The sequence below is a fragment of the Pseudorasbora parva genome, chromosome 5, assembly GCF_024679245.1.
Source record: "Pseudorasbora parva isolate DD20220531a chromosome 5, ASM2467924v1, whole genome shotgun sequence".
Lineage (NCBI taxonomy): Eukaryota > Metazoa > Chordata > Actinopteri > Cypriniformes > Gobionidae > Pseudorasbora > Pseudorasbora parva.
Genome location: NC_090176.1, coordinates 34,908,057 through 34,936,055, shown reverse-complemented (window position 1 = coordinate 34,936,055; position 27,999 = coordinate 34,908,057). Strand labels below are relative to the sequence as shown.

General features: G+C 38.0%; 2 protein-coding genes across 9 annotated transcripts in view; one reads left to right on the top strand and one right to left on the bottom strand.

The window, feature by feature from the left end:
- nalcn (sodium leak channel, non-selective) overlaps window positions 1-21,838 on the top strand; it is a 119,020-nt gene extending 97,182 nt beyond the window's left edge. Inside the window, exons 21-46 of one of the 2 annotated variants that reach the window (XM_067443994.1) lie at window positions 24-125; window positions 262-331; window positions 425-516; window positions 951-1,073; window positions 1,255-1,311; window positions 1,926-2,046; window positions 3,379-3,510; window positions 3,853-4,020; window positions 4,524-4,628; window positions 4,722-4,828; window positions 6,930-7,050; window positions 7,135-7,233; window positions 7,320-7,413; window positions 10,353-10,459; window positions 10,540-10,614; window positions 10,754-10,873; window positions 12,098-12,166; window positions 12,280-12,428; window positions 12,658-12,751; window positions 12,978-13,110; window positions 14,455-14,570; window positions 15,848-16,005; window positions 16,225-16,375; window positions 17,097-17,246; window positions 17,334-17,448; window positions 20,972-21,838. In XM_067443994.1, coding sequence (XP_067300095.1) covers window positions 24-125; window positions 262-331; window positions 425-516; window positions 951-1,073; window positions 1,255-1,311; window positions 1,926-2,046; window positions 3,379-3,510; window positions 3,853-4,020; window positions 4,524-4,628; window positions 4,722-4,828; window positions 6,930-7,050; window positions 7,135-7,233; window positions 7,320-7,413; window positions 10,353-10,459; window positions 10,540-10,614; window positions 10,754-10,873; window positions 12,098-12,166; window positions 12,280-12,428; window positions 12,658-12,751; window positions 12,978-13,110; window positions 14,455-14,570; window positions 15,848-16,005; window positions 16,225-16,375; window positions 17,097-17,246; window positions 17,334-17,448; window positions 20,972-21,114 — 2,971 coding nt within the window. In that variant the 3' untranslated portion in view covers window positions 21,115-21,838. The remainder of the gene's footprint in view (window positions 1-23; window positions 126-261; window positions 332-424; window positions 517-950; window positions 1,074-1,254; window positions 1,312-1,925; window positions 2,047-3,378; window positions 3,511-3,852; window positions 4,021-4,523; window positions 4,629-4,721; window positions 4,829-6,929; window positions 7,051-7,134; window positions 7,234-7,319; window positions 7,414-10,352; window positions 10,460-10,539; window positions 10,615-10,753; window positions 10,874-12,097; window positions 12,167-12,279; window positions 12,429-12,657; window positions 12,752-12,977; window positions 13,111-14,454; window positions 14,571-15,847; window positions 16,006-16,224; window positions 16,376-17,096; window positions 17,247-17,333; window positions 17,449-20,971) is intronic. The other variant, XM_067443995.1, reaches the window with a different exon arrangement.
- A 99-nt stretch (window positions 21,839-21,937) lies between these two features.
- The window catches only part of si:ch211-168k14.2 (phospholipase D1), a 35,803-nt gene continuing 29,741 nt past the window's right edge, over window positions 21,938-27,999 (bottom strand). For 2 of the 7 annotated variants that reach the window (XM_067444001.1, XM_067443999.1), the window contains 9 exons: window positions 27,085-27,198; window positions 26,801-26,911; window positions 24,952-25,037; window positions 24,737-24,850; window positions 24,365-24,414; window positions 24,090-24,224; window positions 23,198-23,351; window positions 22,720-22,834; window positions 21,939-22,441 (listed from right to left, as the gene is read on the bottom strand). In XM_067444001.1, coding sequence (XP_067300102.1) covers window positions 22,217-22,441; window positions 22,720-22,834; window positions 23,198-23,351; window positions 24,090-24,224; window positions 24,365-24,414; window positions 24,737-24,850; window positions 24,952-25,037; window positions 26,801-26,911; window positions 27,085-27,198 — 1,104 coding nt within the window. In that variant the 3' untranslated portion in view covers window positions 21,939-22,216. Of the gene's footprint in view, window positions 22,442-22,719; window positions 22,835-23,197; window positions 23,352-23,421; window positions 24,225-24,364; window positions 24,415-24,736; window positions 24,851-24,951; window positions 25,038-26,800; window positions 26,912-27,084; window positions 27,199-27,999 lie in introns of those variants that run through there. The other 5 variants (XM_067443997.1, XM_067443996.1, XM_067444000.1 and 2 more) reach the window with 4 other exon arrangements.

Sequence of the window (27,999 nt, the reverse complement as noted above, 5' to 3'; positions counted from 1 at the left end):
TGGTCTGTTTGTATTTTTTTCAGAGCCTGCACCAGACAACGTATGCTGAGTGGTTCCTTTGAGGGTCAGCCAACTAAAGAGAGATCCATACTCAGTGTCCAGCATCACATCCGCCAAGAACGCCGGTTAGGAAAGCACATTAACATTCTTTCACATACTCGTCTATTTAATTTATTAAAGGAGTACTGGATGGATGCATATTAATAAAGTGCACTACAATATGCTAATGTGCACTGCATTAACCCGCTATTTTTGGCACAGGTCCCTCAGACATGGCTCTACCAGCCAGAGAATCAGCAGAGGGAAATCCCTGGAAACACTCACTCAGGACGTGAGTATACACGCACACACCCACTCTCGGATATCGCTGAGTAATAGCTGACAGTGCTATCTGTGATCTCTGACATGTGTGTTAACTCTTCAGCACTCCAGCACGGTCCGTTACCGTAATGCTCAGCGTGAGGACAGTGAAATCAAGATGATACAAGAGAAAAAGGAGCAAGCTGAAATGAAACGGTATTTCTGCCACTCCATTCACTTGCACTGGCATGTGGTCAGTTGAACAGATACCCCCTCCCCCAACCCGTCTCCCCAAACAAAACATACCATGTGGGAGTTATTACACCTATCTTTCTCTTGTACTGTATGCGGATAGTGGCTTAGTGCAATCTGTATATGACAAGAAGACGTATTGCACAGAAGCAAAGATTTTGTTTCTGGTTGGCTGTATATTTGCCATGAACAGAGGGACTATAAAATTGAAATAATTTTAGCTGATTTACAGATACAGTATGTTTTAAGAACTAATAAGGTCCCTTCTGTGCACACAAAATCTTTCTAAGTTACTAAACAGTGTTTGCAGCAGATAACATTTAAAAATAAAAAACGATAAAAGGAAAAATAAACGGATTTATGTCTCTGATGCCTTGTTTTTTGGGGTTAATTTACAGAAAAGTCCAAGAGGAAGAACTTCGGGAAAACCACCCATACTTTGACAAGCCACTCTTTATCGTTGGAAGAGAGCACCGCTTCAGAAACTTTTGCCGAATGATTGTGCGGGCCCGCTTCAATGTGTAAGACCAAAGCTAAAACAAATCCGTTGCATTATATTATTAGTTACAGTAGCATTTTCATACACATCAATGAGATGACTAATCCCTTTGTACCATAATCACGGAAAAAATGCCATGTCTTTGTGTGTTTATGTTTTCCATTTCTTTGCTGACACTGTGTTAATGGGCTTTTTATGAATAGGTCTAAAACGGATCCCAATACAGGGGCAGTGAACAGCACAAAGTACCATCAATTATAGTAAGTCTAAAGATGTTTAGGGCCTTTGCACTATGATAGCAGGATAATGTACACCGTTTTTTTTCATATTTACAGGAAAGGGTAGTGAAATTCAGTATAAAAATGATAACAGCATACATTTACATTTACACTTACATACACTTGCATTACTTAAATTTAATGAATATTAAATAATGCATTATTTAAATTGTAAAATATGAATACATTCTGGTAGAATTTATTTAGAATTTATTATAGTAGAAAAGTTATATACCGGTATGTCTTAATTGTCAGTAAAATAATGATTATATTTCTTAATTTTTCCGCTTACATTTTTGGGGTTTCCTTGAGATTCCTTTATGTATATGTCTGTTCTGATTCCAGAAATACAATATGAGAAGGGGCTTTGTAAAGTTTTGATCTCTAAGTCATGCCAGGGTGAGTTAATGTGGGATTTAGATTAAAACTTTTCGGCTGCATTTTCCTAGAAGAATTTCACCAGTTCCAAAGATCTGCAGAATTAATACAGTTACATGAGATCAGAATGTAGGAAAAGAGTAGGAAAAATGCAGTTTTGGCACATTCAACCTGCACTAAACCTTGCATGTGTGTGTGTGTCTATGTGTGTTATCCAGTGATTTGCTGGGCTTGGTAACCTATCTGGACTGGGTGATGATCGTGGTCACCATCTGCTCTTGTATTTCCATGATGTTTGAGTCCCCTTTTACTAGGGTCATGCATGTCCCTACCCTGCAGGTATTCTAAACCCAACCAGTCACCATTCTATCCCACTCAAAACATCAGACTAACTTTTTTACCCTGTAAATATTCCTCATATCTTTCCTGAAGGCTGGTCATCATGTCTCGGTTTTGTTGCAGTCCAGCACCATTGCCACGCCAACTAATTTTGCTCTTTTGAGCACATTTGATCAGGATTTAGGCTACTTTGGAATTCAATTATGTCGACTTTGAATGTTAATGTTTATATGGAGCCTCTGTTTCAAAGATTTTGTTCTGTCATTTATGACACAAATATTTAACTGAATGACCTACTTCTCTTAAAAGTCTTCTGCTCTCTGTCTACACCTCTGATTGACATTCCACTTTAGACTATCTAGGACGACCTGATCTTTACATGATAAAGATATTTATTTAATTGAAAAATATGTGTATCCTGGCCTCAGTTCTGTGTCCCGAACACTCCCATTGTTAAAAACGGCTCTAAGCTGCCAACAAACAAGGAAATGTTGTGACATATAGTTACAGCACTTTTATGATGAAATATTAGTGACTGCTGACTACAAATTGAATGTAGAGTCTATTTATGTTCCCCAAAATCAACCAAAATCCCTGTTGAAAAATCAGCATATACATATAGGTATGTTTTGAAGCATGGCACCTGGTTTAAGCTAAGCTGGTCATGAGCTGGTTTAAGGTGGTCAAGTGCTGGTCCTAAGAAACTAGCTCTAGCTCAGGACCAGCTTATAGCCATCTCAGGACCAGCTTAAACCAGCTCTTAACCAATTTAGGATCAGCTTAAGCCAGCTGCCATCCTTCAAAACATACCTAACCAGCATATGCTGTTTTTTTTCAACAGTGACTACAACTACAACTGTGCTTCAAGACATACCTAACCAGGCATGCTGTTGTTGTTGTTTTTTCAACAGGGGTATGCTACAATCTCACTTTAATAGTTACTGTTTTGCAGTTAAAATTAATTACACAATGGATTGCTTAGAACTGAAAGTCTGATTAAATGATTTATTTTCATTGCCTTGGTAAAATACAGATACAATTTTTTTGACCGCTAACACAATTTCTATAAAATACAGAAAAACGCACATCTGTGACCATTTGCTCTTTATTAACGCTGCTACATTTCTAAATTGCCAATAAAATGTAACTCATTAAAAGAAACAAGACACTCAAAGCTCTATGTTGCCGAAATTTACCACAGGCTTTAGGCACTTCGCCTTGCGTTGTGCCTAAAAACACCACATATACCTGAGGTAAAATCCCTGAAACGCATGAAACACCACTCATTTTCATTGTATGCTATTGTATACTAAACCACACCTTTCCCTGCAGATCGGAGAATATGTCTTCGTCATCTTCATGAGCATTGAGCTGAACCTGAAGATCATGGCAGATGGTCTGTTCTTCACTCCCACTGCAGTCATCCGAGACTTCGGTGGCGTCATGGACATCTTCATCTACTTAGTAAAACTCCATTCTCAGCTGCTCTCCTGTGAAAAACACACTTTCTGATGCATGCAAATGGCAGCCTTTGATTGGATTACTCACTTCTCTAATGAGGCTCTGAAGATCGCTTTTTAATGACCTTAAACAGTGCTTCATTTAAATGACCCAGTCACATCAATTTCATCCTGTTTACTCATTTTAAAAGAATTCTGCCAGTTTCACACAAACATTGTTTGCATTTAATAGAATAGTCTACACCTCTGACTATTCCATTGCATTTATAAATATGCCATAGCAAAATCATCTGCAGAATGAAGGAATCAGTGAAGAGATGTGCCCTGATCTTTCTTTCCTCTGTAGGTCAGTCTGATTTTTTTATGCTGGCTACCAAACAATGTGCCCCCTGAGTCTGGTGCCCAGCTCCTCATGATGCTACGCTGTCTACGCCCACTGCGCATCTTTAAGCTGGTGCCACAAATGAGGAAAGTGGTTCGAGAAGTCCTCAAGGGTTTCAAAGAGATCTTCCTGGTGAGTAAACAAACAGGTCCACTTCCTGCCCGTAGTCGCTAGGTAAAATAGAGCAGAGATGACTGGTTATGATTGTTTATTCTACTAAGATCTGTATTGGTTGTGATATATTTTTTGCTTAGTATGGTTATACTATGTTCTTTTAATATTTATGTTTTAGCATTATAGTTTTACAAGTTTTTCATGTATTTAATTGTGGCATTGTTTGCATAGAGCATGTTTACATAGAACATCAAAGTCTTTTATTTTAATTTTGTCATGGTATGTCCCCTTTAATTGCAAGGCAAGAAGCTCTCTTCCTTGAAGTAGTAGCATGTAATGCATTAACTCAGCATTATTTGTCCTGGAGATTTCTTTATGGACCTTCTTTATTAAAGCTTTTCTCCCTGTGGGTACTTTTCTGAGAGCTTATTATAGTGTTACTGTATATGAGAGTAATGCACTGACCAGATTTTGTGGAAAAGCCATTTTGCTGTAGACTGTATTATTGATTTCTCAAACAGGTCTCTATTCTTCTACTGACACTAATGCTGGTGTTTGCAACCTTTGGGGTGCAACTCTTCGCTGGAAAACTTGCCAAATGTAATGATCCCCATATCTCCAGAAAGGTAAGCGGTAATTCTGGCAACTTTTTAAACTGTGTTCAGAGTGGAGGCTCTTCTGTACTTCATTAAATTGTTGTACTTTGTGGACTTTTTCAGGAAGACTGCCACGGCATCTTTAGAATCAATGTTAGCATTTCAAAAAACCTGAATTTAAAGCTCAGGCCAGGGGAGAAGAAACCAGGATTCTGGGTGCCTAGAGTCTGGTATGAAACGGAACAAGAATGTTCATTTTTTGATTTTTAACAACTTAATACACTAAAGCAAATGCATGGCAACCCTGGCAGCCATGTGACTTCTGCAGGGGCCCATTCAGATTTTCTTTAGAAATGTACAAATTTAGCATCAAATTAACACAAAATAAAATAGTTGACTAGTCAAGTAAGAACATTTGAAAGTAAAATCGTTTAGATATTTATATTTTGCTTTTCACAGAAAAACTCAATTAATTTTCTTTTAAAAGCACTGAATACTTCAACAAAAAACAAACCTGCTGTCAGACCTTCAGTGTTGAGGCCTTTTTAAAAAATGATGAATGCTCTCGTCTCATAAACAGTGCCACATTTTCATCATTACATCTTTCATTTGTATTTTCCCCATAAGCAATAGCCAGTGTTGCAGTACAGTTGTATGGTTTTTCGTGGGCACAGAGCAGGGGGCTGATATATCTTTCCCTCAGGCATAAATACAAACAAGACACAATCACACAATCATACACCCACACACCAATGAGCTGTTATTGCTCTAGAGATTCTTGGCAGCACAACGGCAAATTATTGGTAAGATATTAAATAATGAAGCACACCAAGACACACATGGGTCCATAGCACTCCTAGAATGGTCAAGGTTTCTGCTAAGGCTGAATGAGAGAGAGAGAGAGAGAGAGAGAGAGAGAGAGAGAGAGAGAAAGAGAGAGAGAGAGACTCTTGTATCTTTGAGCGTTTTGCGTGGTAACAGGAAAAGAACACGGCATTTGATCCTCTAAGTATTTTGTGGTATTGTGTTTGTGTTCAGCCCATACAGCAGCAGCATGTATCCAGTCCTCTCTCTCTCTCCCACCTACACACACACACACACACACACACACACACACACACACACACACACACACACACACACATAGTGTTTCCATGTTTTATGGGGACTTTTCATAGGCGTAATGGAGTTCATACTGTACAAACCGTATTTTCTATCCCCCTACTCTGCCCCTGTCCATAAACCTACCCATCACAGGAAACATTCTGCATTCTCAAAAAAACTCCTTCTGTGTGATTTATAAGATGTTTTCCTCATGGGGACCAAAAAATGTCCCCACAAGAACAAGGATTTCAGATATTGTCATCTTTGTTGGGACATTTTGTCCCCATAACGTAGGGATTACACACCCACACGCCCACACACACAAACACACACACATTGTGTTTTTGTGAATTGTGGGGAATTTCCATAGGTGCGATGGATTTTACACTGTGCAAACGGTATATTCTATCCCCCTACACTGCCCCTGCTCCTAAACCTATCCACAGGAAACATTTAGCATTTTTAGCATATTTAAAAAAAAAAAGATAATTTAGTATGTTTATGAATCCATTTACATTGTGGGGACTCAGGTTTGTATTACATTATATTAAAGGGTTAGTTCACCCAAAAATGAAAATGATTTCATTAATTACTCACTCTCTTCGTTGGGCACCCGTAATACCTTCGTTCATCTTCGGAACACAAATTAAGATCTTTTTGTTGAAAACTGATGGCTGAGAAAGGCTTTAAACAGGCCTTCATTGGCATTCAGTACATTCCTAGTCACAAGACCCATAACCAGCACTAAAAACATTGATACAAAGTCCATCTCACTACAGTGGCTGTACAATAATTTTACGAAGCGACAAGAATAGTTTTTGACAAGAATAGTTAACAAAAATATCTTCATTTGTGTTCCGAAGATGAACGAAGGTCTTGCGGGTGTCCAATGTGACATGAGGGTGAGTAAATCATTTTCATTTTTGGGTGAACTAACCCTTTAAACACACAGGCAGACAGACAGAAAGACACCATCACATTTTGCTAAATTTAATACCTAAGATTACAAGAAGGGACTGAAATTGTTGTTTTGTAATGTGTTGATCTGTGTTTCTTGACCTTAACCAACTTGGAAGAAAAGTTGACAAAATATATTTGTAAGAGTCACATTTCAAAAATTCACTTTAAATGCATTGCTTAGTTTTATGTTATTGCTTTAGGGGGGATATAACAAATAAATGTCTGTTTCATCTTTCACCCCAATACATTTTTGTGCTGCTGTTTTAGGGCAAATCCTCGAAACTTCAATTTCGATAATGTGGGCAATGCCATGCTGGCTCTGTTTGAGGTGCTATCACTGAAGGGTTGGGTGGAGGTGAGAGACGTCATCATACACAGAGTGGGACCGGTACGTTTCTTTTTTAACAGTGACTTCTATTCTACTAAACGAATTGATCTGGACTGTACTGATCAGGACCTTCGAATGTCTCAGATTCATGGCATCTACATCCACGTCTTTGTGTTCCTGGGCTGTATGATTGGACTCACCCTTTTTGTTGGTGTTGTCATAGCCAACTTTAATGAAAATAAGGTAGGACAGTTTTCTTACTCTTAGCTTATTAGTAGCTATGGTTGTTGGCTGATCTCTGATCAGATGTGCCGAATATGTTTGATTAGGGCACTGCTCTTTTGACTGTGGATCAGAGGAGATGGGAAGATTTGAAAAGTCGTCTGAAGATTGCTCAGCCCCTCCACCTCCCCCCACGTCCAGGTTTGTGCTCACTGGAGGTCTCCATGATTAAAATGTATATTTGGTTACCACCATAAAGCGTGGGGGCGAGGGAGGGGGGGCCCTTAGAAGTCAGTTTTCTATACATACATATACATGTACTAACATTTGTATAGAATTTATTTACAAAGAGCTTATTTTATTTACATTTTAAGTGTTTTTATGATCAAAATGCAATACCCCACCCATTGGTATCACTATGGTATTTGGTACGGGGGCCAAACAAGATGGTTTGTACCTAGGGCCCAAATTTTGGTGCTATGCCGTCTTTGGGCAAATTTGGGTCTCGCTTTTGCCTTAATGTCTTACTCGCGCCGTCTCAGTGCGAGTAAGACCATTGTCATTTACAAAAGGAAAGGTACGCATACAAATAAAGATACTTTTAGATGTTTTATTGCTCTTTGGACATTGGGATCATTAGATGAGGGCTGAATGAACTAATTTTTGTGAAAACCTCAAAATCGACCAAAATTTTAATCTCGAAATTATCCCATTCAAATCTCACATTTTAATAAAGTATAAACTACATCAGACCGTTTGATATTTTGTCCATCAAAAACATCTGAAGATAACTAAAGAGTCTTTCAAAGAGTGTTCTGCAGGTAACTGAGGTATATCGTGGAATCCTCCAAAATGGTCAGAAAGCCACAAAGCGTCATTTCAGTGGTGCGCAGATAATACTGATGTGTCACCAGAGTAGTGAGTGTATTATTCAGCAGCAGCCTCTCCGTCTCTCATCTCTTTCTTTCTCTTTTTTCCCTCCCTCCATCTTCCCTTCTTCCTCTCCTGGCTAATGAGCCATCCCTGCTTTGCATGTGTTTCATGAAGCATTTAATCAGCTCTCTTCTGTCGTGGTAGAGAACAAACTAAATTTAAGCTTTCAGTGGTAGGTACACCCCCAAGGCAATCACACACTTGATGATAACCACTTCACTTCTGAGTCAGAAGTTATAGCTGCCTGTGGCATGAATGACTTTGGGCTCTGTGGGCACCTTAGAGCCAAAGAAAGAAGAGCGATTCTCTCTGTCTCCCGTAGATTGACTGACTGATTGATTTGGCAGTCGTAGGCTCTGCGGTGACAGCGGTAGCTCGTTATGTTTTTATGTTTGACTGCCGTTGGCTCGCCTGGAAACAGACACTTCAAAGACATGTTTCATAGCAGCATGAAAGAATAAACACAATTATCATAGTAGGCAATTATCCAGGCATATTTTATGTGGCAATTAGACACAAAAATGCTCCTATCTACTGACATATTTGATTGATATGTTTTGAACCAAACTCCAAATGCTGCAATGGACAGATTTTCAGTACTTTTCTTTTATAGTCATTAAGTACGTCTGACTTGTTCAATTATAATTTTAACCGATGGAAAAAGATGTGGTGGTTCTTTGTAAATTACAATAGAATTGTTCATCTATGTCGCCTTTGTAAACAATGGGCTGAACCAATGGCTTTTCACTATCAGCATGGAGGCAGCGTGCGCTTCCTCAATACTGATAACTGAAATCTAATTTTGTTCAAACAAAATGCATTTTGTAAGGCACACTGCAAGTTACACAACCTTCCTACTTCAATTAAATTTTCCTTAAACTGTGATCAAATGTGAATAATGGTTTACTTTCTTTCATTTTTCTTGTTCTACCACTTTAAGCATAATTAACATCCACATATTCAGGCAGTCTTTAGCTAGCCTGACAAGCCAGACCCACATCAAGATGTTTGGTCTGGAAACTCCAAGACAGGGCTCAATCCGAGGGACGGGATAAACGGTTGTCTTTCAAACTCCCTCTGCACGCAATAGGATAGCACTACCACCAACCAGAGCAACGAAGGTGAAACAGAGCTTGTTGATAGATTAAACATTTACCGTATCCGGTCGGCTAACCTCCGAACACATCTTCCCTTCTTAAGAATGACTTCAGTGCCGTTCTTTGTTATTTTCTCAGAGAAAAGCTTAACTCCAAGTCTCTAGAGTTGCAGTCAAAGCTGATTCGAAAGACCGCCGCCGTTCGCCAGTTTCTGTGTTTACTAGAAGCACGCAAACGCAACTCGGCCGTTATGGCCCCCCCCGCCGACTCTATACACGATGTGATTGACCCGTCCATAGTGAGGGGAATACAGCTCAGAAGGGTATTGAGAGTTCCAAGACGACACTTGCGGGCAGATTACATTTGCTGCCGCTAGGTTGCGTCTAGATTTCTAGGCTAGTCTTTAGCAGTCTCAAGAAGCAAACATTCTTGCTACTAATACTACTAATAATAATACTGAGGGGTCCAAGCATCAAAGGTTCTTCTTTTTTTTTTCTGCCCTAAAAGTGTATGGGCATCAGAGACCGTAAATCGTGATAAAAGCTATAATAGTATATAAATAATAGTAAAATAATACTGTTGCAATAATGTTCAGTGCATGCCATAATATAACTAAAATGAGGGATAGCTATAGCTGTGGATGGCAGTAGCCGGAGTTTCTTTTGTGCTTCCTGCCCGGTAGTCTGCACACTGTAATAACAGAAAAATCAATATCTTAGTCAGCACTCGGCAGAGTAACCACATCCATTCCAACTCTATTGAAACCAGCTTCAAATAATCTGTCTGCGTTCTGTGGCTGTTGAAATGAACTTATGATTACAGTGCATGATGAATGACAGTCAGACCTTGTGACCTTTAGCTAAAAGACAGCAAAACCATGATGTGGCGGATCTGTAAAAGCAAAGTCAAGGGTAAATTCTTACAGAGTCCATTGAATGAACATTTGAGACGATGTTCTCTCAGTGAGTCCTTTAACTGATGATAAAAGAGAGCATAGAAATTATTCTGTCTTTGTTATAACCACAGTACCGAATCATTCTGAAAGCCCTCATTTTCTGTTCTTTCAAAACTTTCTTTTTCTCTCAAAAATGTCTTCTTTTGCATTTGCAGAAAACGGTGGATTCCGTGCAAAAATGTACGACATCACCCAGCATCCTTTTTTCAAGCGAGGCATCGCAGTGCTGGTGTTAGCACAGTCAGTCCTTCTGTCTGTTAAGGTGAGGAGGGTTACAAGAGCAAACAAATTTTTGTTGTATCTTAGCACCAACATAAATCAATTTTTGTGTATGTGTTACAGTGGGATGAACTTGACCCGGTTACTTTTCCCTTGGCCACAATGTCTGTGGTTTTCACTTTCATTTTCGTTCTGGAGGTAAAGATGTTACAGCCCGAAAAAGATTTTTTGTCAGCCACTAAAAAAAAGTTTTAAAATTCACCAGAGGCTTTGCAGTTCATGAGGTCTTTTGGGAGTATTGTACGGTCATGACATAATTACATTTCCTCTGCTGCAGGTGACTATGAAGCTGATCGCTATGTCACCAGCTGGATACTGGCAGAGCAGGAGAAACAGATATGACCTACTGGTCACATCCTTGGGAGTCATATGGATCATTTTGCACTTTGCTTTACTGGTACACACTAAAATAGCATGCATTTTCAGAAAATTATATATATATATATATTTTTTTTTTTAAATGTCTTGCACAATTAAGCAATACAAAAACAAACAGAGAGAGCACTACTCAAAATGTTATTAAAAATCAGAATGATATTGCACAGCACCTGGAAATAGTCCCCAGCATGCTCTCTGTGCAAGCAGTTTGTTTTACGTTGCTGTTGACGGAAGTTCGCTTAGTTTCAGGCACTGCGTATTACATTTTGTGTTTATATATTAATATGACTAATAATAATAATTATGATTATTATTGCTTAATAAGAATATTTAACAAAATAAGAAATATTACAATTACAATAACATTTTATTATTACATTTAAAATAGAGTATATAAGAATAAATATAAGAATAATAATAGTAATAATAATAATAATAATAATAATAATAATAAAAATAATAATAATAATAATAATAATAGAAAATCTATTTTACAAAAAACAAAACTGCTGGGTTACCTGTTAATATGCAGACAGTCTATGACAAAAAAAAATCATTAGAAAGGTCTAAAAATTATTATTATAAAAATCTTCGATATCAATTTCTAAAAGGCTATGTCTTTAATATGAAATATGAGCCTCTTATGCATCCACTATGGGGGAATTTTATTTTTGTGTACATTAAAGAAAAACATGGATTGTCATACATTTATTTAGAGAAAAGTATTTTTTTCATTCATGCTGGAGTCCAGAGGGCACCCTCAACTAAAAACGCCGCATTCAAAGTCCAAAAAATTCTGCGTGTTCCTTAAAAGGAACCAGTCTCTAATTTTCATTTTTATAAAACTCATATTAAAACTAAATTGTAACGAAAAAAAAGAAAACACTTGCTTTGTTTTAAGGCACTTGTATTTGTTCATATATAAATGTGCTAAAATAAAAACTAATTGTGTGCACATCTTCAATTGTAATACAAAAGATCAAATAATTTCCAGTAATAATTACTCCGATACCAAATGAATTGAAATTTTAATGTCAGACCAAAAAGGCACTGCTGTTTAAACAGTAGAAAACCAATGATCTGTTGTTTCAATTTCAGATTCACAAAATATACAAATATTCTTATTTAAATGTAATATTCATGCTTTTTGTTTTGTGATGTACAGTAAAGCACTTTAACTGAACCTGTGACTTAAAATGTGCGTTATATTACAAATAAATGACTTGAATTTCTCTTTCTTTAGAATGCTTACACATACATGATGGGCACATGTGTGATAGTGTTCAGGTTTTTCACTATATGTGGGAAGCATGTGAGTATGCATAAATGATTATGCTTGTAAAAATATGCAACATAACATGAAAATAATTGTCCTTGTCCACTACACTGCATTTCCTCCACCACCGAGCTGTCTTGTATTTACAGGTGACATTAAAGATGCTTTTGCTAACTGTGGTCGTCAGCATGTACAAGAGTTTCTTTATTATCGTGGGCATGTTCTTGCTGTTGCTGTGCTACGCTTTCGCTGGCGTCGTCCTTTTCGGCACTGTCAAATATGGCGAGAACATCAACAGGTGAGCCGTCTTATGACACACGGAAGCAATGATTTGACTGTGTCAGCATACCAGAGGCGAGATTTGTAACACGCGTTCTACTACCTGCAGCGCTGATATAATTGGTGTTGTCTAAACGTTTTGCTTGAATGCCCTACTTGCATTTGGAAAAATCAATTTTCAGGTGAAGCTGACAGCATGAAAGGAAGTGACTCTGCGTGAGCTATACCTTTTCCTCTCTCGCCAACAGGCACGCAAACTTCTCCACCGCGGGGAAAGCCATCACTGTACTGTTCCGAATAGTCACAGGTGAAGACTGGAATAAGATCATGCATGACTGCATGGTAAGAGATTGGATGGCAGCCCCGTTTTGCCCGCAAGCAAGCTGTGCAAATGATTAAAAAGCAGTAAACAAATCAGTTAAATGTATAAAATAGAAATGCAATTATAACTACAGCATCTGGTTTCATTTGAGATTCGACACACTTCTGAATGATTTATTGAAATCAAAACACATCAGCTGCGAGCCCCATGTGTTGATTATGTTTGTTTGTCTGCCTTGTTACCCAGGTTCAGGCGCCGTTCTGCACCCCGGACAAACATCGCTACTGGGAGACAGACTGTGGAAACTATGCCGGCGCCCTCATTTACTTTTGCTCCTTCTATGTCATCATTGCTTACATCATGCTCAACCTGCTCGTAGGTAAGCACCTCTTTCCCCTGACCGCCAACACAATATCCTGTTCCATCTCCCAGGGTGCCATCTAATTTCCTCCCGCTTCAGACGCTAGCTAAAGCTCATAACATACAATATCATTGCTTAATATTCTTCCTGATGTCCTTCTATGTTTATTATCTCTTTTTTTTCTCAGAACAGAGAGATTCCTCCCTCTGAAGGACTTTCTCTCATAGCTCAGCACTGGTCACTACTGAATATGAAAGAGGCTTTGAATCCCTTTGGGTCAAAGCCAGTTTATTCAGTCTCTATTGCACTTGGTTTTTGGACTGTACAGATGTGCACACTTCCTGGTCACCAGCATAGGTTGTGGACTGCCTAAATAGCAAGCTGACTTTTGCAGCAATCAAAATTTATTTGAAATTGCCTTATTCCAGTTTCAAAATGATTTAGCAAACAGGATACAGAAAACAGTTTGAATGTAAGGAAAATTAATGTGTGTAAATTTAGTAAATTCTCTTTCTGTCATTCCATTATTTTTATTTTTTAGTCTGGTCAAGTTACACTACTATTTAGGTTTGGGGTCAGTATGATTTTTTTTAGAAGATATTAATACTTTTATTTAGCAAGGTTTGATTAAATAAAATAAAAAAGATGTTGCAAAGCTTTATATGTCTGTTCATCAATGAATCCTGAAAAAATGTATCACAGTTTTTATTAAGCAGCACAACCATTGTGATAATACTAATAAATGTTTCTTTAACATAGGAATAAATTACATTTTAAAATAATAGAACATTTATTTTATGTTAATATGTAACAATATTACTATGTTTACTGTATTTGATCAAATAAAGAAAATATTAAAAATCTTACCAGGCCCCAACCCTTTGAATAGTAGTGTAATTAAAATGTAATTTTGCCCAATCCTGCTAGCATGCTATTATGATCCACTAGCTAGACTGACGCCAAACCTGCAGTAACTAGCTCAAACCAGCAAAATATTCTCAGCTCTTCTCTGTAGGGTGAGCCCTGCACAGTGATTGTATGACTCAAATTTATGCTGAATGTGTGTGTGAAATGTGTCACAGTGCGTTAGTGTGTTGCATTCCCAGCACTGCCACAAGGGTTGCTATAGTGGGCATTAATTTAGTACAGGCATTTACAGGTACTGTAACTCCATTACCAACTTGAGGTTTGTTTCCACCAAAAAAATGCAAGAACACAAAGTGTGTACAACAAGACCATGTGCTTGCAATGCATCAACCAAGTATACATCTCACTTCTTTAGAGTGTTTTCAGCCTTATACTCAAGCACTGAGAGTCTAGCTGAAAGCTAACCCAACCCTAATAACTTTATCTCCCCCTCAGCTATCATTGTGGAGAATTTCTCTTTGTTCTACTCTACTGAGGAGGACCAGTTGCTAAGCTACAACGACCTGCGTCACTTCCAGATCATTTGGAACATGGTGGATGACAAGCGGGAGGTGAGGAGGAGGAGGGGGGAACGTGCCTGTGATCAGTGACTGTCAGCGGGGATGATTTTTGAGTTAATGCCCATGTGTGCTCTCCGCAATGACTCTGAAGCTGCAAATGAATGAATCACACGCATCGACATTCTCACCTCCAGAGTAATTGGAGGTTATTACTGCCTGTCACAGATAGTGAGAGGTGTTGAGCTGTCATCTTCATTAGGTGGAAACAGCCTTATTGAGAGCAGCAGAGGAAAGTGTGTGCAGATTTGACCTCCCCCCGTAGGATTAGTAATATCTGCTCATGTATATGAGTTAAATGAGGCACACCAGTCATTTTCTGGCCTTAATGAGTCAACCAGCATTGCTGGGATCAGCCAAAAACACTTGAAACCAGAAGACTGTAACAGCTGAGCACAGGAAGGACTAGGTCAATAACTAAAGACATGAGTGTTGGTCCAAAATCCAGTGATCTGCTTCAGTATCATCCTGAATGTGATGGAACCTCACAAAGCTGATTTCTAACGCTGCAAAGGCAGCAACAGGTTTTTACTAGCAATACACTGCAATTAATTTTATCAAAATTAGAGTTTGGCAATTAAGCTTTGGTAACTGTGTAATTCAACTTTATATTCTTATACCAGTAAATAGTCATAGTAAAGTTCTTTGAAAACAAACCGCCTATCTCCTGATATTTCAGCCGAACAGATTTTACATTATTGCTAGTCTTGCATCCTTTTTAGCCGTGATCAGGTGTCTGACATGTTTAACTGTTAGCACACTGACAAAGTCAAACTGCATCATCATAGAAGTACCAATTAAATGTCACTGTTTCAGTCAGTGATTTTAGTCCTCCAAATCTATTTTGGACTATTTTCGATGCCGTCCACTAGAGTTTGCCATTAGCATGATGGTAAGCTAATTGCGCAATACTCTAATATGCATACAAGTCCAGTGTATACAATTCATTTACAAAATATATTGTTTATTTAGATTAAGTTATGTTGGTAATATTTATATATTTATAATAAATATGTCATAGTTAACCACAAAGCATTCTGGTATTGCCTGCTCTGCTAAGTATATATATGGTGCGTTTTTTGAATTGATTAAAAGGAACACCTTTGATCCCTTAAAATGCTGTCTAGATAGGCAGCCCACTAGGAACAAAGCGATGATCTTTGAATTTTCTTTCAGTGCTTAGCTTTTGTCCCTGTTTGAGCAGGTATTTACTGTTATGATAAGTTTTCTTAAACCAACATCAGCAATAGATCTGATTGATTTTGATACAGGGAGTGATTCCAACCTCTCGGGTGAAGTTTCTGCTCCGTCTGCTGAGAGGTCGTCTGGAAGTTGACCTGGACAAAGATAAGCTTCTCTTCAAACACATGTGTTATGAGATGGAGCGTCTTCACAATGGAGGAGATGTCACATTCCATGATGTCCTGAGGTTAGAACGAAATGTGGTACTTATTATAGCTAAAACACAAAGGGATCATATAATGACAAATCAAAATGGCAATCTCAAAAAAAGATCAAAACTCCAATCTTCCCCAGCCAATAAAGAACAAAAAACCTAAAAAGGGTCAATCAATCGATATCATGTTGTTCATATTATTCCCTAAGTTTGTTCTGTAGCCTACATGAAATTGTTAATCGTGTGTTTCAGCATGTTGTCATACCGCTCGGTTGATATCCGGAAGAGTCTTCAGCTGGAGGAGCTGTTGGCGCGAGAGCAGCTTGAATACACCATAGAGGAGGAGGTTGCCAAACAAACCATCCGCATGTGGTTAAAGAAGTGCCTGAAACGCATACGAGCTGTGAGTCCACACAAACACACTCCTGAGAGTCACATTTACCCTACTATAATTCAGTAACTGACATTCAGTCTACATCTCAAAGTGGCCCAAATCTGATTTCACATCGACTCTGACATTGTCAATTCCAATGTGGTCCACTTTAATGTGAAAATAAATCTGATATTTATCCGATTTCTTTGCTGTGTGACCTAAACTGTCAGTTTGGGAATTCATTCAATATATTTATGTAAATCTAATACCACAGTTTGACATATAATAATGCACATTTTTTGCACCTTTTCTTTCTTGTTCAGTTGTAAATATCACCAAAGACTGAATATATATATCAGTACTGTTCTTTCATATTACTCTGAATGGGAGAAATGCGATTCGCAATATGGCAGAATCTGTTGGACTCCCATTATTCTGCCAAAAAGATTTCTGTATTTCCTCATTCACATAGATAAGCCAAGCCCAAAATAGCTGCCTAGAGGCATTGCATATCTAGCCACAGAGTGAACTGAATTTTCTTGAAAGGGACTTTGATATCTTTGATTCACAAAGAAATCTGATTTGAAATGAAGCTATAAAACTCACACAGATCCCTTGATAGGATCACTGATGTATTCAGTTCAATTGCTTTTATTGTCATTGTGCAATAGATTTAGTCCAATATCAGCATACTGGCACTGCAATAGATCCTGATATTAGACAAAACACTGTCATCAACTTCCTTCTTCAGAAACAGCAGCAGTCATGTAGCATCATTCTCAGTCTGAGAGAGAGCCAACAGCAGGATCTTCGACGCCTGCTTAACCCTCCCAGCATTGAGACCACCGTCCCCAGCGAGGACACCAATGCACATAACCAGGACAATCCCACTCAACCTGAGGTAACTGTACTAGTGTCTATTCTGTAAAGATTTTGTGTGTTGTTGAGTCTTCATTCTAATGAAATGTTTTTCCTGGTCCTGACAAAGCAGAACAGCGGCCTGCAAACATTACTGAGCCCCACCCTGTCAGACCGCAGCGGCTACCGACAGGACTCTGCCGACCGACCCCAGAGGAAGCTGGGACAGTGGCGACTGCCTGCAGGTCTATTCCAAACTTTATATACTTTCACTATTACATGCAAATGAGGAAATGCATATATAAAAAACACTTGCAGATTATGGAAAGACAGTTAATGTAACCATAGTATATGTGTCTATGTGAGACTATTCCAGATGTATTATAATAAGATGCATAAGTTATGACATAATATATAACATAATAATAATTAAATAATATATTGAAATAATGTACTTAATTGTAATTAAGTAAAAATTAAAGTTGCAGCAAATATAAAACATTGTTCAAAATGACAAAATTCAAATTTTATTTTAAATACACATGACTATATCCACCAGTCGGGCGAGCCAAGTAATAAATAAAAAACATTCCAATCAATCGTAGGTGGATAAGAGATAAATTATAGTGTGTTTGATAAAGATATTTTGCAAGCCTGTGGGCAATTCATTCCGGTTGCCGTTTTCCCACACGCTTTCAAAACAATCCCTCCTGTGTACTGACAGGAGAGCAAGAGCTCATTAAATATGCAAATCTCATCCAATCCTAGCCATGGGCATTTACTTTCAAGTCTTCCGTGCGGCACATCCAGAAAAAACTGAGCGTTCAGGGAGAGAGCCTCAAAACCAAGATAGAAAATAGCTTATTACTTATTCATTATGATGTTTTTGAATGTAAAAACCACACAAACATCATTTTGATCTCAGACAACAGCATAAAAAATTTAAAAAAACAGTTCATGACACCTTAAAAGAGACATAATTAAACAAAATCGTCAAAATGCGATTGTCAAATATCCTTGGCAAACATGGTTATGTCTAAAGTGAAAGTAAACAGTTGAAAAAGAAAACACATGTCTATCAGTATATTGGGTCCATGCATTCACTCTTAAAGGGATAGTTCACCCAAAAATGAAAAATTGATGTTTATCTGCTTAACCCCAGGTGTGTTTGTTTCTTCAGTAGAACACAAATGAAGATTTTTAACAGCTCGTATAATGCATGTTAAAGGGGTTGATTTCTATGAGAGTGCCGATGAGAGTGAAAAACATTTTAACATACAAATCCATATTAAACCCTGCAGCTTGTGGAGACACATTGATGTCTTAAGACACAAAACTATGAGTTTCTGCGAGAAACCCAACAGTATTTTTTATAGTATTTTTTTAATCTCATAGCTGACGAATCTCATCTAGTAATCCCAACACCATTACTTCCGTCGAATAAGATTAAAATCCTGGTGCGAGCAAATACAGCTCTGGAAAAAATTAAGAGACTTAACATTGAGAAATATATATTTATTTATTTTATTATATATATATATATATATATATATATATATATATATATATATATATATATATATATATATATATATATATATATATATACACAGGTCCTTCTAAAAAAAATAGCATATTGTGATAAAGTTCATTATTTTCTATAATGTAATGATAAAAATTAAACTTTCATATATTTTAGATTTTGGTCTTTTATTGTTTTAATACTGATGATTAGGCATACAGCTCATGAAAACCCAAAATTCCTATCTCAAAAAATTTGCATATTTCATTCGACCAATAAAAGAAAAGTGTTTTAAATACAAAAAAAAAGTCACCCTTCAAATAATTATGTTCAGTTATGCACTCAATACTTGGTCGGGAATCCTTTTGCAGAAATGACTGCTTCAATGCGGCGTGGCATGGAGGCGATCAGCCTGTGGCACTGCTGAGGTGTTATGGAGGCCCAGGATGCTTCGATAGCGGCCTTAAGCTCATCCAGAGTGTTGGGTCTCGCGTCTCTCAACTTTCTCTTCACAATATCCCACAGATTCTCTATGGGGTTCAGGTCAGGAGAGTTGGCAGGCCAATTGAGCATAGTAATACCATGGTCAGTAAACCATTTACCAGTGGTTTTGGCACTGTGAGCAGGTGCCAGGTCATGCTGAAAAACGAAATCTTCATCTCCATAAAGCTTTTCAGCAGATGGAAGCATGAAGTGCTCCAAAATCTCCTGATAGCTAGCTGCATTGACCCTGCCCTTGATAAAACACAGTGGACCAACACCAGCAGCTGACATGACACCCCAGACCATCACTGACTGTGGGTACTTGACACTGGACTTCAGGCATTTTGGCATTTCCTTTTCCCCAGTCTTCCTCCAGACTCTGGCACCTTGATTTCCGAATGACATGCAAAATTTGAGCAACAGTCCAGTGCTGCTTCTCTGTAGCCCAGGTTAGGCGCTTCTGCCACTGTTTCTGGTTCAAAAGTGGCTTGACCTGGGGAATGCGGCACCTGTAGCTCATTTCCTGCACATGCCTGAGCACGGTGTCTGGATGTTTCTACTCCAGACTCAGTCCACTGCTTCCGCAGGTCCCCCAAGGTTTGGAATCGGTCCTTCTCCCCAATCTTCCTCAGGTTCCGGTCACCTCTTCTCGTTCTGCAGTGTTTTTTGCCACACTTTTTCCTTCCCACAGACTTCCCACTGAGGTGCCTTGATACAGCACTCTGGGAACAGCCTATTTGTTCAGAAATTTCTTTCTGTGTCTTACCCTCTCGCTTGAGGGTGTCAATGATGGCCTTCTGGACAGGGTCGGGTCGGCAGTCTTATGCATGATTGCAATTTTGAGTAATAAACTTTTTTAAAGTTTCTAAGTTTTTAAAAGCCTCAGGAATCTTTTGCAGGTGTTTAGAGTTAATTGGTTGATTCAGATGATTAGGTTAATAGCTGGTTTAGAGAACCTTTTCATGATATGCTAATTTTTTTAGATATCTATTTTTAGTATTAAAACAATAAAAGACCTGGAATATTTCAGTTGGTGTGCAATGAATCTAAAGTATATGAAAGTTTAATTTTTATCATTACATTATGGAAAACAATGAACTTTATCACAATATGCTATTTTTTTTAGAAGGACGTGTGTATATATATATATATATATATATATATATATATATATATATATATATATATATTCCTCATTAGTTCCTGTGCGGATCAGTCGAATGAGGCATCTATGTAAATATATAATCTTCATTAATGTTCTAATGAAGAAAAAAACACACCTACACCTTGGATGCCCTGGGTTAAGCAGTTAAACATATTATTTTTTATTTTTGGGTGAACGATCCCTTTAAAGTAATAGAAGCCTAATATTCCTGCTTCTGTCTGTATTTTTAATTTGATTCAAACAAAAGACTGAATAACTTTTGACTGAATAACTTTTTGTAACTTTAATGAGGAATAAAGGGGTAGGTCACCCAAAAATTATACATATATTGGAAAAACTTGAAGGTGAGAATTTACAATATTTTAATTTTTGGGTGAACTATCCCTTTAATTTATGCTTCATGGCTGGTAAAAAAAAATGTTTTATGGCCAGCCATTGCCAGGTGTGGAAAAAAAAGTTAGCTTTAGGCCCTGCTGCCCATGTTTCTTTAAATGGGTTTGTTTGTTTATGATTGATGTATTTAGTATTCTGCACATTGACTTGTGTCTGTGGCTAGTTAACCCGTGACTCACATCACTGTCTTGTGTTTCTCCCGCAGGGCGCACGAGCGTGAAGTCCATGGTATGTAAGATGAACCCTGTGAGTGACGAGGCCTCCTCAGGGTCTGAAGTCAAAAAATGGTGGACTCGTCAACTGACAGTGGAAAGTGATGAAAGCGGTGATGACCTCATTGATATTTGAAGCAAAACTGCTTATTCATTTTCCAGATTTTCCTCGGATAATTGGGCTAAATCTTTTGTATTCACTTCTTAGCGTAAGCCGAAATCCTTTGTATTAGCTTCATGTAGGTGTTTCTACACTGCTTAAAGCACCACCTGCAACTGTTCAAGCCACTTTTTGCTCATTCAGAAACATTAATACCAGTTTTAAACATGTTAATGCTCACTCTGCTGTGTTGGAAAATTTTCAGTGAGCCTTATGTCAATGAGAAAAATGTATGATGAAAGAGCAGCTAAAATGTGTCCTCAGGAAGTTTATGTAATGTAATATAAGAGGCTAATAATCTGAAATCTAGATATAATGGTTAGGCAAATGCACGCTTAATGTGATGCACCTAACCAAAGCCATAGCGTTCTCTATGTTTGTCTTTGTGCCACCATAAATCATCTTCATTACATGGGAGTTTGTAAGGTCCATAATTATCTTGCATTGTAAAACTGTGGGCTTACAGATAAAAAAATCCGAACCCTTACAGACGTTATGGCAAGACAGTTAATGTAACCATATTATATGTGTCTGTGACTGTGACTTTTCCAGATGTTTGAGTATTATAATAAAGATGCATATGTAAGTTATAAGATTATTTAAAATAATATATTGAAAGAATGTACTTAATATATTTTGTAAAAATGAAAATTGCAGCAGGTTATTGCGTGCTTTTAAATTTAAAGTCACTGTGATATTACCTGAAGTGGTTGTGTTGTTATTTTAACCATTTTCATCTGTATTTTCAGGAACAAATGAAAAGAACTATGCACTTATACAGAAATAATTACTGGAGGAACAATGTTAATTATTTACAACAGCTGCAGCATCCATGTATATTTCATTAAGAGAGTTCTGTTATAAACCTGCAGGGACGATGGACAAATATACAGCAGAAGAATGAAGGTTTAGGCACGCTAAGACTTCACAGCAACATGTAAAGCTAGCATCTATGGATAGCTCGGAGGTAGTTTTTTTTTTTTTGCTCTACAAAAGTATGCATACTCCTGGCAGCACATATAGCATCATTAGATGACAAGCATCAAAAGAGAGGACAGCCATTACAGTTTCAAAGAGTCTATGTCCACAGCTCGATGGGCATGATTCCCTCTTTAGAGTTAAAGGAAGGGAAAAGGTTCTCCTCAGACAGAAAGTACAAGGGAAATTGGACCAGAAAGCCTCGTATCTTCTTCAGTTCAGTGCATGCCTGTGCAGGGTCCTCGGCAGCCATGCATGGACGTGACATGTAGTCCTTCAGAATCTTATAGTTCAGAACTGCATCAGTGGGCAAACATCTGAAGACCTGCACAGATAGTCAGAGATGGTGACCTACTGTTTTATTTATCTAATATTGGATTGTAGAAGCATTTCAAAGACAAGGCAAAAATGCAGAATCAGGCCACAAGCAAACATCTATTGATGTCTACTAAGCTCTATTGAGCGAGCCGGTTAATCACATTTCTAAGATCGGTGATAAAAGGAAGCTCTTTTCTAAAAAAAATAAAAAATCAAAGGCTATTTAGAGTGTGCGGTGAGGAAGGTCAGTGCTGTGCTCACTCTGTGGCTCAGTGACTTATTTACCTTGTCATACACACTGGCGTTCTTGGCTGCAGTCACCATCCAGATCTCCTTGTAGAATCGGTCACTGATGGGGTCACTGATGTCTATATTGTCTCCCATCAAGCCAAGAACAAGCCTAAAACGAGATTGGTTGCATATGCCAATTGCCAAACAACACCTTTCGAACTAGCATTTAATACAGGTCATATCATATAATAAAAACCCAATATAATTTTTAACCCAATTTTAGGTAGGTACAAATCTTTATAGATAAAAAGGCAAAATTGTGTATTATTTGTATAATAAATGTTACAGTGTTTTCACACAGGAGTATTTAGTCATTTAAACGGCTACTTTAGTGTAAAGTATATGTCTATATATATACTAATATAGAGATTCATCCAATGAAGAACAATGTGTCACAGACAGCACTATAAATCCTCCCACTGCGAATGGAAATCCTGTTGTCATGTTGCTCACGTGTAACAGAAAATCAGACCTGAAGCATTCCTCCCGTAGAGACAGGGCGAACCTGCCAGCCTGATAACTCTCTCCATCCATGACAGAGGGCTGGAATTCTGTGTCTTCAACAACCACTGCCATTTCACTGTCTCTCTTTCCCAGCATGCTCCTGTCATTGATGTTTGCAGAGCCTAAGCAGATCACAGATACCTATCAGGCACTTTTCCTTTTCCCACTATCATGGTTAATGCCTATGGGGAGTGTTCGGGATCTGTATTTGGGTGTGACCTCTGCTGAGAGCCTCAAGGACATATCAGTGACAGTGAAAAACAGTGAGATTTCTTGTTTTTCTTCTTCAAAGCCTATTCATAAGGGTAAGAGGATAATTGGGATTGATAAAGACAAATAGGATTTGAGGGACGTTAATGGGATTTTAATAATGCATTTGTGAGGATTGAGGAGACAGGCGTGACTTCGCTTTTCATAAACATCTGTTGGTGTTTGTTATTCTGCTCATGTCCGCATGAGATGCGTTTTGTATGCGTGCACTGCCCCCTAGCGGCCAATCATAGTTTTACAGCTTAAAGATTTCACACACGACGGTATGCGTTTCAAGATGAACTTTACACGTACTAAAATAAATTAAATTACAATAAAATGAAAAGGTATATTTTACATTTAAAATTATGTGTTTCCAAAAATACCTTAGGCACCATCAGCCAGTTAGACAGTAAAAATAAATAATAATTTGTCAACCACCAATCTGAAAATCAAGCAGAACACCTCCACCTATGGTTCAATTAAAGCATTGCTTTGGGCCTAACGTGGGCAAATAGTGTCTTAATGTTTTTAAATGAAATCTTTCTGGCACAAATGATTCCATTTCCTGAGAACGACCCAATTTTGTGTGTGTGAGGGGATTGGCTGACCAATGATGACAGTGCAGTCGTCCACGATCATGAGCTTGCTGTGCACGTAAATGAGTTCAGTGACCAGACGCCCATCCAGGTCAGCGTGAGTGCGTAGACCGCAGAACGAGATGTACTTGATCCAGCAATCTGACACTGCAAAGACAATTACATACACACGCATACTTTCTTCGTCCTGATCTTGTTATAATAGCGATCTACATTTGATGGGCATGATCTTTGTAAATGCGACAGCTATGGTGTATATTTATACTCCTACATACTAGTCTACTTACTCACACATTTGAGCCTCTCGATAATGGAGTGCTCCCCTCTGCACATTGTCCTATAATGGAGAAAGAAAGGTTTTGTTTTATCTACTTTCTGTCTTGCTCCAATCACGTGTCTTAATTCTCCTTCCTCTGACCAATCACAGTGCCCGCTGAACCCCCAGTTACCACAGCGTCCTCTCTGCTCTCCTTATCTAGCTTTGTGTTGAGTCTCCAAGCTGGGGCTGTAATCTTCTCTTTGTAGACTGTGAGTAGTGGGGTCCGTTGTTTCCACATTACACACGTGTAATTTGCTGTGAGCGACCATTCAGGCTGCATTTTGCCCTTAATTGTGGCAATTTGGTGATTACAGAAGACACATGTTTGGAGGGTTATTACCTGTAATTAAAGTACATGATTGCTTTGATGGCTTGGCCCCCTCCTGATGAGATGTCACCTTCAAAGCCGGGCAGCAGGGGCATCACCACATAGACCCGAAATGTTTTCTTCTCCCTGCGGCCGAGTCATAAACGGAAATGAGATGAAGGTAGGTGTGCCCAATGATGTTTTTGTGTTCAAGTTCATATACAAGTGTATCTATTGTCATGATGCACCTGTACGCCCGCAGGATCCTCTCTGTGAGTGCATCTCCAATGCTGTTGTGGATGGATTTGTCAGCACAACTGATGAAGAACTGGTTCTGAGAGATAAAGAGACAAAAGGGAGAAGACAGAGATGATGACTGAAAGAGAGATTCAGGGAAAGTGTTTAAAGAAGACTAAACACTGCACAAAATAAGAACCGCATCTGAAGCATTATGCAAGAATCACAATCTCATAAAACAGCGTTCTGGATCAGTTGTTTATTTTATATATATATATATATATATATATATATATTTTTTTTTTTTTTTTTTTTTTTTTTTTTTTTACACATACCATGCATGCTATACATGTATTTTCACTCAGCTGTATAAAAGTTTAGAGTCTCACCAAGGCTGCATTTATATGGGGGGAAACAATTTAAAAAGTAATATTGTGAAATATTATAATTTAAAACATCGGTTTGTTATTTGAATATGTTTTATAAAATAGAAAGTTTAAAAGAACAGCTTTCTTAGGAGCATGGTCCTGAGGAACTTGAGTATTTAAAAGATTTAAAAAATGAATAGAACATAACATTATTATTATTATTATTATTATTATTATTATTTTACATTTAAATAGCAATAATACTTTAAATGAATAACTGAGTTAATAACATTTCACAACATTTACGTACAGTTACTGCGGCCCTAAAAAAATAGACCAGTCATAGACCCTATCCCAAATTGTGCAGCTAATGTATACTTGTCAGTTTTTGAGAAAGTTACTTTTCATAGTAATGGTACAATATTGTAATACTCCCTTTAAAAAAATAATGAATCATGTTACTTTGTTACTTTTTATGAAAAATAATGTGCTACGTTAGGGCTCACCTGGACTGGCCTTACTTTATTTCTTAATTTAACAATTTTTAGCATATGCAAAGGCTCTTTCCCACTAAAAGTGCAATGAATAAGCCTAGGCTGATGGAAATGCAAATACACACTGGTACAGTAGAGGGCACAGCTCGAACAAACCCTACAGCTGTGCTGCCATTCTGGATTGCAGAAGAATAGGATACAGGAGAAGAATTTAACCATTTTACTTAATAAAATGAAAAATGAAACAATGTGGTTTAAAGGGATAGTTGTTCCAAACCTAGAAATTTCTTTTTTCTGCTGAACACAAAAGAAGATATTTTAAAGAATGTCAGTAACTAAACAGTCGATGGGCCCCACTGATTTCCATAGTATGGAGAAGAAGAAAAACATATATACTATGGAAGTCAATTGGGGCCCGTCAACAGTTAGGTCACTGACATTCTTCAAAATATCTTCTTTTGTTTCCTGCAAAAGAAATACATTTATACAGGTTTAAAACAACTTGAAGGTGAGTAAATGATGACTGATGACATTTTTGGCTGAACAATCCCTTTAAAAAGTCATTTTTGCTTTGTATGGCTGAATTGGATCATCAAATGTCAGCAGCAAAGACATTTAAAGTGAGATTAAAAACAAAGTGTATTTGTATTTAACACACTTAATTATTACACGTTTGCCTAATATTCTGAGTTATCATTGCACTCTTTTTATTCATTTTAAAGGAATACTGAATCTGTTTTTGTGCATGTGAGATAAGTGCATGCTCACATTAGTCTAGAACTACAATAACCATCATGTTTACGCAGCACACAACGCCTCTGCAAGTTACTCCTGATTTCTTTCAACATTCGACAGGAGGCCTGTCAGGCAATAAGTGGGGAAACTTTTCAACGTTTTACATTTAAAAGTAATGCGTTACTTTACTAGTTACTTGAAAAATGTACTCTTATTACGTAACTTGTGTTACTTATAACACTGCTTGTGATTATGTATTTTACCTCTATATAGATGAAATGTTTGCTGTTCTGGATGGCTGATACGTAGGCTAAATGAATCGACTCCTCATGGACCTTTGATCCAATAGACCACTGGCACACAGATCTCAAAACCTTTTAGTTTGTTTGGGAAAAAAGGAATAGAATCACAAGGAATGACACATTATCACAAAACACACAAGGATTATCACAAACTAGGATTCTAAAACGATTCTTGAAAAATGATGGATAACTTAATATTGCAAGTACAAAGCAGGAACTCATGTAATGTGGTGGTGAAATCTCACCTGAACGTTAGCTTGTGTGGTTTTGCCGTTGTACTCAGCTGGCACCATGGGCGCGGAGAGAGACTTGGGCATGAGGCAGGGGTAGCACGTCACCCCCGACCGCTTTTTCACCAACTAGCAAATAAAAGGAGGGTTGATTGGGATCAGACAGAATGCCCGACGTTGACTCCAAAATCACACCCCTAAAGAGCGCTAATTACTGTGCCACATCCAGATAGCCTGTTGGGCTGACCATACACCCCTGCCTGGTCCCTCCACTCCCCAGAGATAGAGCACTTGTTTGAGGCTGAATAAAAGTCTCTGTTCCTCTGTTTAGTCTTAGACAGTGCCGCTGATTACAGTAAATTGATGGCCATGTGTGTGAAGGTTTTCCGAAACTAGGTTTTTAATGGCTATTGTCCTAACTAGACTACACTCAGACTGTTTTCAACTAGGCCTGGGACTTGGTTCAAAGGTCGTTTGAACATGAGACGAGCTTTGTTTCATGGGAAACAAAGGAAAACGATGTTGCCACCAGTATCTCCCAATGGGAGAAACAATGACATGATATTTGGTCACATTAAAAACAAATATGTTCTTGATTCATCTGTTCTGTAAAACAGTGTTAATAAAGCAAAGCAAAACATTTTTGTAAGCTTGAGTTTGAGTTTCTTTGAAAGTTTTATTTTACTTGACGTTTTCACCCCTCTTGAAGGAAGTGCTCGTGGTGCAAATTAGCGAGCTGTACGCCATGTCAGCTTACACTGTGGGCAAGCGGTAATCTGGGCCGTGTGGTTATAAACAGATGGTTCTCAGGCAATTAACAACTGGCATAATGTGTTGATTAAAATCCATTGAGCCCTGATGAGGGAGAACTAACATTAACTCTGCTCACGGGCTGTTGGCAGCTGCCCAAGCGCTACTCATAACTCCAGT